This window comes from Barbatula barbatula (genome assembly GCF_947034865.1).
Source record: "Barbatula barbatula genome assembly, contig: scaffold_222, whole genome shotgun sequence".
NCBI lineage: Eukaryota > Metazoa > Chordata > Actinopteri > Cypriniformes > Nemacheilidae > Barbatula > Barbatula barbatula.
In genome coordinates, this window is record NW_027636886.1 from 1 (window position 1) to 9,723 (window position 9,723).

General features: G+C 44.3%; 3 protein-coding genes across 4 annotated transcripts; 1 reads left to right on the forward strand and 2 right to left on the reverse strand.

The window, feature by feature from the left end:
* LOC306890957 (solute carrier family 25 member 34-like) lies at positions 1 to 1,698 on the reverse strand. 2 transcript variants are annotated; one of them, XM_079488384.1, is made up of 4 exons: positions 1,607 to 1,698; positions 750 to 1,292; positions 363 to 428; positions 1 to 225 (listed from the first exon to the last, which is right to left on the reverse strand). In XM_079488384.1, the coding sequence occupies exons 2-4, from the start codon at positions 1,197 to 1,199 to the stop codon at positions 187 to 189; spliced, it is 555 nt and encodes a 184-aa protein (XP_079344510.1). In that variant the 5' UTR covers positions 1,200 to 1,292; positions 1,607 to 1,698; the 3' UTR covers positions 1 to 186. The 2 variants fall into 2 exon arrangements, with proteins under 2 accessions (XP_079344510.1, XP_079344509.1); XM_079488383.1 differs by lacking the exon at positions 1 to 225 and having other exon boundaries at positions 252 to 428.
* A 1,325-nt stretch (positions 1,699 to 3,023) lies between these two features.
* On the reverse strand, positions 3,024 to 7,903 carry fbxo42 (F-box protein 42). Its single transcript, XM_079488385.1, has 10 exons — positions 7,476 to 7,903; positions 6,597 to 6,848; positions 6,287 to 6,403; positions 6,054 to 6,188; positions 5,827 to 5,980; positions 5,638 to 5,748; positions 5,451 to 5,547; positions 5,318 to 5,374; positions 5,119 to 5,235; positions 3,024 to 4,809 (listed from the first exon to the last, which is right to left on the reverse strand). Exons 1-10 carry the CDS (start codon positions 7,585 to 7,587, stop codon positions 3,829 to 3,831), a joined length of 2,133 nt encoding a protein of 710 aa, XP_079344511.1. The 5' UTR covers positions 7,588 to 7,903; the 3' UTR covers positions 3,024 to 3,828.
* A 30-nt stretch (positions 7,904 to 7,933) lies between these two features.
* necap2 (NECAP endocytosis associated 2) lies at positions 7,934 to 9,723 on the forward strand. The gene is made up of 8 exons (XM_079488386.1): positions 7,934 to 8,081; positions 8,456 to 8,556; positions 8,660 to 8,764; positions 8,856 to 8,937; positions 9,039 to 9,147; positions 9,228 to 9,372; positions 9,444 to 9,529; positions 9,603 to 9,723. The coding sequence occupies exons 1-7, from the start codon at positions 7,981 to 7,983 to the stop codon at positions 9,506 to 9,508; spliced, it is 708 nt and encodes a 235-aa protein (XP_079344512.1). The 5' UTR covers positions 7,934 to 7,980; the 3' UTR covers positions 9,509 to 9,529; positions 9,603 to 9,723.

The following is a 9,723-nucleotide window of genomic DNA, read 5'->3' on the forward strand; positions in this document are numbered from 1 at the left end:
GACACGCCCTGAACACACAAACATTTCATCACATGTCAGACACATGTATGGCGATGATGATCACTGAACCCGACCAGATTCAGAGCTCATGACATCATGATGTCAGACGGGTGCAGTCTGGGCTCTGATTGGCTGACGTTAGAATAATAGTGTTATCTGTGATCTGATCCTGGACCAGCTGACTAATCATGTGACGAGCTTTTCAAACACCTCGACACTGATTAACTGCAGTGAGACACACACACACACACACACACACACACACACACACGTGTCAGCAGGGTCAGTTGTTCACATCAACACATTATGAAGAGCATGATGGGAAAGACTTGTGTTACAGTCATGTGATCATGTTTGTGTACCTGATGATTGTGTTGGTGTCCCACAGCGATAGCCTTCAATGTCTGAGCCTGCAGATGAGTCTTCACCTGATGAACATACACACACACACACACACACACACACACAAAAGATAACACATATCACATATCACACACATTTCAAGCATGTTGACTGTCATAAATACTCGGCTCAGTTTTGATATTTGAGACGCTCTTTCTTCCGTCGCTCAGTGTGTGTCACAGATATATCTGCTAACAGAACACACACAAACACACACAGATATGATTGATGAGGACACACATTCAGTTCCAGTGGACACTTACTGTTACCGCACACAACTGTGAACAACAAACATTAAACAGGCAGCTAATGTGAGTGCAAATGGTGATCATGTGACTCTCTCTTACCAGATAAGCGGGGGAGGCGATGAACGCCCCCAAAGCACCCGCCATCGCCCCAGCGATCAGACTGCCGCCCGGTACGCCCGTCATTCCCGACGCCTCCGTGTAGGAGTAAAACCCGAGTCGAACCCCGTTCATGAGCCCCTGGTACAACAGGGCCGCCGTCAGGCCCTTCTGGAGACCCCGGACCCCGTCCGTTTGGCCCACCACCCACAGTGCCTGCAGCACCCCGCGATAGTGCCGCTGGTACGAGCCCCGGGCCTGAAGCTCGCCCTGCAGCTGCAGACGGGTCTTCACCACCTCTAGAGGATTGGTGAACACGCACGCGCCGCAGCACGCCAGAGCGCCCAGCGTGAAGTCCAGCGGGGGCCGCAGGGTGTGCGGGCGGGCGAGAGGGGTCACGGTGGGCTGAGGGTTAAAGTGGGAGTCTGCGGGGAAGTGCGGTGTGACGGACATGTTTGATCTGCCTCTGCTGTTATCTGACAGCTGTCAGTTTAAACTTCATCCTCATCCAACAGACACCCGTCCACCAATCTTCACACAAACCCACTGCAACACACCACTTTCAATGAGTTTGTGTTCAAATCCACATTTATTTGATTAACAAAGTCACCTCGTTTCCCAGAATACTTCATTTGTCCTTTATGTGACATTTCCGTGATTTATGACGTTCACGGAATCAAATGGACATATTCATAAGAGCGAAGCTACACTTGTTTCAATCAGTCGCTTCATTTCTGTACAAACACACTAAGCACTTTAAACTTTTGTAAACTATATTCATTCCTCGTGCTGACAGCTGTGCAGGAAAAACGACGTTTGATAAACTTGAAAAAGAAAGATAAAGCGTGAAAGTTTCTTACCGCGTCTGATCGCGTCTCTGTTGTTTGTCATTCACTTTCCTGTAAACACGAAACCCCCGAGTCTAAGCCCCGCCCTCGCGACTGCACGGCCTATCACAGTGCGGCACCTCCGCCACCTCACAGACTCCCCCGCGCTCAGCCAATCACAGTCGAGATGCCGCAGAAGCAACTCAAATGGGTAAAAGGTTAACGACGTGAAGGAAAATGCGTCAAAATTCACATTCATCGTCAAAACACAACAAACTAAAATAAACATAAACATATAATTAAACTAAACTAAATTAAACATATAATTAAACTAAACTAAATTAAACATATAATTCAACTAAACTAAACATATAATTAAACTAAACTAAATTAAACATATAATTAAACTAAACTAAATTAAACATATAATTCAACTAAACTAAACATATAATTAAACTAAACTAAATTAAACATATAATTAAACTAAACTAAACATATAATCAAACTAAACTAAACATAAAATTAAACTAAACTAAACTAAACATATAATTAAACTAAACTAAACATATAATTAAACTAAACTAAACATATAATTAAACTAAACTAAACATATAATTAAACTAAACTAAACTAAACATAAAATTAAACTAAACTAAACATATAATTTAACTAAACTAAACATATAATTAAACTAAACTAAACATATAATTAAACTAAATTAAACATATAATCAAACTAAACTAAACATAAAATTAAACTAAACATATAATTAAACTAAACTAAACATATAATTGAACTAAACTAAACATATAATTAAACTAAACATATAATTAAACTAAACTAAACATATAACTAAACTAAACATATAATGAAACTAAACTAAACTAAACATATAATTAAACTAAACTAAACTAAACATATAATTAAACTAAACTAAACTTAACATATAATTAAACTAAACTAAACATATACTTAAACTAAACTAAACATATAATTAAATTAAACTAAACTAAACATATAATTAAATTAAACTAAACTAAACATATAATTAAACTAAACTGAACTAAACATATGATTAAACTAAACTAAACATATACTTAAACTAAACTAAACATATAATTAAACTAAACTAAACATATAATTAAACTAAACTAAACATATACTTAAACTAAACTAAACATAGAAATAAATTAAACTAAACTAAACGTATAATTAAATTAAACTAAACTAAAAATATAATTAAACTAAACTGAACTAAACATATGCACTAAACTGAACTGAACTAAACATATAATTAAACTAAACTGAACTGAACTAAACATATAATTAAACTAAACTTATAATTAAACTAAACTAAACACATAATTAAACTAAACTTATAATTAAACTAAACTAAACACATAATTAAACTAAACTTATAATTAAACTAAACTTATAATTAAACTAAACTAAACATATAATTAAACTAGTTGCGTTCACATCACGCTAAGAGAAGCAGTCACGTGCACACACTTTAACAAAATCATTTAAGTATAATGAAAAGAAATCATTCAAATGAACCGTTTTATTAGTGAACTATAGTAACCTTGACCCCCATGTTCAGCTTAAATTACACTTAACAAACTTTAACTATAGTCATCTTGTTTTTTCTTTGTTTGAATAAATGTATATTAAAAAACAACTTTCACATACACAAAAGAAATGTTTTAATCTTCATAAATCTTAGTGTGTTTAGAGCACTGTGTACACACAAATGACCATTGGTATGTGTGTGTGTGTTTGTGTGATCTCCATCCATGCACATATCACGATTCATAAAAATATAAACACACTTTACATATGAAATCGACACAGAGCTGTTCTGCATAGTTTCTATACACTGCATTCAAAAAGTAAAAACGAGAGTTAAGACATGGAGAACTTTATTTTCTGTTTACAATTCACTTCCTCCACAACACACGCGCACGCACAAACACACACACACGCATAATGTAAACAATGCAGGCTGTAGTAAAAAAAGAATTTCATCTGTGTCACCAACTAATGTTGTGTCCCTTCAGTCAGATTTAAGTTTCTGAGAGTAAAATGCAACAGAAACAGACAAGCGTTTCCCTCAATATTTCACACACACAGCTAAAACATCAGGCATTCATTATTCAATTAAACACCGACTCTGTTTGCGTGTCCTCTATACGTGTGGCGCTGTATTTTAAGGTAAAGTAGTGTATGGGCAGCAGTTGTCCAGCAGGCGTCCATTACCTCTTGGCACGGACGAAGTACAAGGCGTTGGTTTTGGGGTAATATTTCACATTCTGCTTTTTGTCCATCAACCCACCGAAGATGATGAGCTCTCCTCGGCCCTGAACAACTGTGTGCAGGCTGGTCTCCGGCGGTCCTGTGACGGCACCGGGCGCGCCGCCGCTACCGTACACCTTCCACGACACCACGCCGTCCGACTTGACACGAGAAATGTCTAGCAGGTACATCTGCATAGGTTTGCAGTTGAGCGACTGGTACAGTGGCTTGCCCACGTTCAAGCTCTGCGGCGGGTGGTGACCCAACCGGCGCGCGATGGGCGGGATGGAGTGACTGTCTGCTGCCGCAGCCTGCGGGGGGCTGGAGGAGGCTGGGGGCGTGCCGGCAGAAGCGGAGGTCCCCGGCTGAGTCAGCGAGGAAGAGGTGGGCAGCGACGAGGAAGCTTTGACGGCCTCTAGACCTCTGCGCAAAGCAGCGGGAGACACTGCGCCTGGAGGGGTGCACGGCGAGGCAGCCTGAGGCGGCGTGTGCAGCCCGTTGGAGCTGACGGCCTCGGCAGTTGGCGATCCATCCCAGCTATAGTCCGCGGGCACGTGAGCATGGGGGCGCGTCGGCGGAGATGCCGCCTGCACGGGGCTGGTGTGGGGGGAGGGTGAGGACCCGTTGAGCAGCGGGGGGCTGTCAGGCCCCCGCGAGGGCGAAAGCTGCTGCGAGGCCGACGGGCTTCCATCTCGCGCTCTGGCTGACGCTCTGGGTCGCAGGGTTCCCCACCGACCGTTCACACAGGGCGCCTCCTCCACCGCACCCAGGACCACACCTGCCGCCCCACTGCGCACCGGAGACTGGGAGCGGAGGGAGGGTGGGTCAGGGCCCAGCGGAGCGGGTGTAGAGCTGATGGGGGAGGGGCGAGAGTTGAGACTCGGGCTGAGAGGGGCGCGGCCCGAAGGCGCCTGAGAGAAAACCACCACACACTGACCCACCTGCAACACCAGACACAAACATCTCAACAAATGTAGGGTCTCTCACAGGACTGTATGAAGTTATACGTCTAATAAAGTGAGTGTACGTGTGAATCAAACACAAAACACAGTTCATTTATATCAAAATGAAGATACAGATGCCCTTTTAATCATTCACTATTAATATGTCATGTGTATAACATCGATAAATGACTTACAGTTTTATTCTACGCTATTGTCTTAAATTCAGATGACAGTCCTGCCTTTTGTTTTCTAACTCCATGAAAATTCAATCCAAATGAGAACATTCTAATAAGTCTCACAACACACCTTGCAGGCCGGGTGGCACCACAGCTCCGGCGCTCCGTGATCTTCATTTTCCACTCGCACTTGCTCACACGTCCAGGCGGAGGCGCTCATGTGCAGCAGCCAGGCGTCCTTCAGTAACTACACACACACACACAAACACTTGATCACAATGTACCTCTGTTTTACTGTCAATAAACACAGTCTATCAGTAAACACTCACAGCATTTGGACCTCCACAGCCTCCCAGAATGAGCAGTGTTTCATCATCGATGACGATCTGAGGACGAGTCGGACAGATGAAACACTGAACAGATTAAAAACACGAGCAGCGACTGATGCGAGGTGAACGTTACCTGAGACTGTCCGCCCCGCGGGTGAGGAGACGCACCGCTGATGCTGGGTTTAGACCAAGACCACTGCTCCAGATCCAGAACCCAAACCTCGTTACTCCTGACACACACATGAACACAACACAAGATGCTCCTTCAGAACATTTCACCCATAACATCATCTGAAACAAAACACAGGTCATGTACGTACATCTGCCGAGCACCCAGAGACCCGCCGAACACGATCATTTTACTGCCAATGACAGAAGAGGAGTGGCCTGCCATGGGCGGCGGCCCCTGAGTCGTTACGATACAGTTCCACCTGAAACCATGAGAGGGGGCTGAGTTACAGCGGTCCACAATGTAACCTCTGCATGAAAACTGAGGCTTTCTCTCTTACCAGTTCTTAGAGGGCGAGTACGTGTGGATCTCATCAAAGAATCTCTCGGGCTGATGTAGAGGATAGGGACTGGGCCGTGTCCAGCCGCCGAACAGCACCAGCAGATCTTTATACATGACCAGCGTGGCTCCGGCTTTAGGTGACGGATATGAACCTGCACACAACACTCACGTCACTCATCTGAACATCACCGGCGATGATGAAACACACGCAGGACGGATTCAGACCTGATGCAAGCGGACGGATCCATTCTTTACTGTTGAGATCCAGACGCCAAAGGTCATTAAACGCAGCGTTACAGCTGCTCTGAGTGCAGCCGCCAAACACGTACATGGACTGATTGGAGTCGTAATAACACGCACCTGAAAACAACAAACATAAATGTGTGAACACTTACGACAAGAATGAAGCAATGCATCGATGCCGTTTGATCATCACGTGTGTTGAGTTGGGTACTGACTGTGTGAGAAGCGTTGTGTTATTGGCGTTCCAGGATAAGGATAAGTGCGGCTTTCCCATTGGATGTTCCCGTCCTGAACGGCCCGCAGGAAGCCGTGATAACACTGGTACGCCACACCTGAGAGACACACACAGATGCTCTTTGAAGGGGTAATTAAGAGAAGCGGGGGAAGTGTTAAACACATCCCGCAGCTCAGTGTCAAACATCCCCTCACACCCTTGCGTTTACACCTGGACTTAACACGAGTGTAAGACAAGATTTGATATGGCTATCATTGATGATTCTCATATGAAAACTCAAGTGAACAAACCTTTGATGAGGCGATACCACTGTTTGCACACCAGGGCTGCGGTCTTGTGCTCCTGATACGGAGACAGGAAGGACAGAATATACTCCAGCACTTCCTCTGGCAATTCTCTCATGCTGTGAACACTCGCCACCGGTCTGTCCGCCTCCTCCGTCTTCATATCCACCGTCTGCCCGCCCTCCTCTGTATCCATGGCAACGAAGCAGTTGTCTTCACCGTCTGAACAGCGAGACATGATGCTGTCTGTCTGTAGATCTGAACAACACGTGACAAACACACATTTATATTGCCATTCAGTCATATTAAACACGCAAGAGACTGACATCACACCAGTGCTGCTGTGTCACAATAACAATATGTTCATAAAAGAAATGCAGAAGCTCAGTTTTCTCCTTTCTTGTGTTTGCTCTTACAGGGTCAATGAACCAAACTGAAACCATATGAGACACAGTTTGTGTGTTTTGACTTCCAGTAAACACACACTGATAAACATGTTTAGTCACTTGAAATAAAATCATATATTCGTGTTGAGTCGGACTCAAAAGCATCAATGAAAAATATATAAAACACATCACAGCTAACAAACGCACAACACATGAAACATGTCACAACTCGAGTGTTAATAACGACCATGTTCAAGTAAATATGGCGCTGTTTCTGCTATTCTCCGCGTGCTGGCGTTTATAAAACAGCGTGATTTTACTCCAGTAAATATGAGTTGTGTGTCTGATGACGGTCGATGTGTGTTTGTCATGTCAGTGATGTGTACAGATGGATGTGTGTGTTATTAGCAGTCCGCTAGCAGCCGGTTTGTTCACACACAGATAGACATGAATGTTGTGTATTACATGTGTGCGGTGAGACAGAATCTCAAACACTCACCTGTCTGTCTGTCTGTCTGTCTGTCTCTCTCTCTCTCTGTGTGTGTGCGAGTGTGTGTGTCGTCCTCTCGTTTCTTCTGTTGTTTATGTTTCTCTTTATATGCTTCTCTCATGGATCTTCACACTCCAAACATCCGCCATCTTCCCTCTGTTCGGGAGCGCGCACGCACACAAGTCACGCGTCAGAGCGCGCACGCAGGGCGAGTCATGCCTTAACTGTGATAACAACAAATAAATAATAGTCTCACTACATAACAATAGTTTAATCGTGGTATCTGGAGTAAAACTGTGATAATGCAAATGATAATCGGTCTTCCACGAAAACTACATTTATACTATAGTAAATGCACGAGTACTTCTCATAAAAGACCATAGTTTGATGTGAATATTGCTCGTGTTCATGCAAAAACTACTACGGCTCATCATTTCACATTTATTGTTGAAGGGCGGGACTTTTAATTTGCGTGTTCTGCTAGCGGAAGCGGAAGTGCGGTGGTGTGTCGGTAATGATGGCGGATAGTAACGAGCTGTATGAGTCGGTGTTGTGTGTGAAGTCAGAGGTTCATGTTTACCGGATTCCCCCGAGAGCTTCGAACCGCGGACACCGGTGAGAACCGAACCTTCATATGCGCGCGCGTGCGTGCGTGCGACACGAATCGTGACTCATAACTCACAGCGATTAATCGAGTAGTTGAATCACTTCATTGATCATCTAAATCATGAATCAATGAACATTCGAGTTGAGTTCAATGATTCGCTTCAGTTCTTAATCAATTAAAGCTGTTGTGTGACACGACACGTCACGTCAGTAGAGCTGATGTCAACTCAAACAGTGGATGACAGGACTCGTGAATATCGGTTATGCACGATCATAACATCACAGGGGGAACATAACATCTCTCTCAGATCATCAGGGTGAAGAATGACGTGTCTGTGACGTCTCTGTAGGGTTATTAATGTTTGTGTGATTGTGTGTTCTAGGGCAGCTGATTGGAAGCTAGATGAACCAGCGTGGAGTGGACGCATGAAAATCACAGCGAAAGGAAACATTGCGTATATTAAACTAGAAGACAAAAACACAGGTGATCATGTCTTTGTGTACATCACACATTGTGTGTTCAGATAATAGCGGTTTACGGGAAACTTCTGTTGATAATCTCTTCTCTCTTGTTGTGTGTTTGTCAGGTGAGTTGTTTGCTCAGGCACCTGTCGATCAGTATCCAGGCATCATTGTAGAAGCCGTCACCGACTCCAGCCGATATTTTGTTATAAGAATTGAAGATGGAAATGGTGATTGACAATATTTGTGTTGTGTTTTCGATACTGTCGTGTTGACGGCACACGCGTGTTCTTCATCGTGTCGTGTGTTTGATGATTTCAGGACGTCACGCGTTTATCGGCATCGGTTTCGCTGACCGTGGAGATTCTTTTGATTTTAACGTTACACTACAAGACCATTTTAAGTGAGTCCTTTAATGACACTTTATTTGAACCTTTGACCTAACGCATCAGGTGAAACGATGATCTCTCTCTCTCTCTCTCTCTCTCTCTCTCTCACACACAGGTGGGTGAAACAGGAAAGTGAATTCGCCAAACAGGACGCCAGTCAGGATTTAGGGCCAAAACTAGACTTGGGCTTCAAAGAGGGTCAGACCATCAAAATCAACATTGGGGTGAGAGAACGTTCTGGATCTGTTGTAGGGATGATGTGTGACCATACAGAGGGACAGGGGTTCAATTCAGTTTTTTTCAGAATATCAAGAAGAAAGACCCCAGTGGGCCGGTGAAGTCACGGCCTATGGGCGGCGGTTTTCTTCCTCCTCCGCCTGGTGTGAAGGGTGGTGCTGTTTCTCCACCTGCAGCTCCGCAGATGACATCTGCAGCTCAGTCTACCGCAGGTGATCTGCTCGACACCTGCACATCAAACACACACCTGCAGTGGTAGTAATGTACTTCTCACCCGTTTCAGGAATGCTGTTGGATTGGGGGAGACTCCGCCCCCAGTGCTCCACCCTCTCAGGACTCGTGGGGTGATTTTACAGCCGCAGGCTCCGGGTCAGTATAAACACTGTCTGTCTGATGCCGTCTGTCTCTCTCAATCACTGACGTGTGCGTGTGTGTTTGTCAGGTCCGCTCAGGACTCGGGCCAGTCGGGATGGGTGCAGTTCTGACCGTCTGGTGGTGTTTATTAAGAGAACAGGAGTCGTCGTGACATCAGATGTCATGTGATCCTTGATGACGCTGTTTTC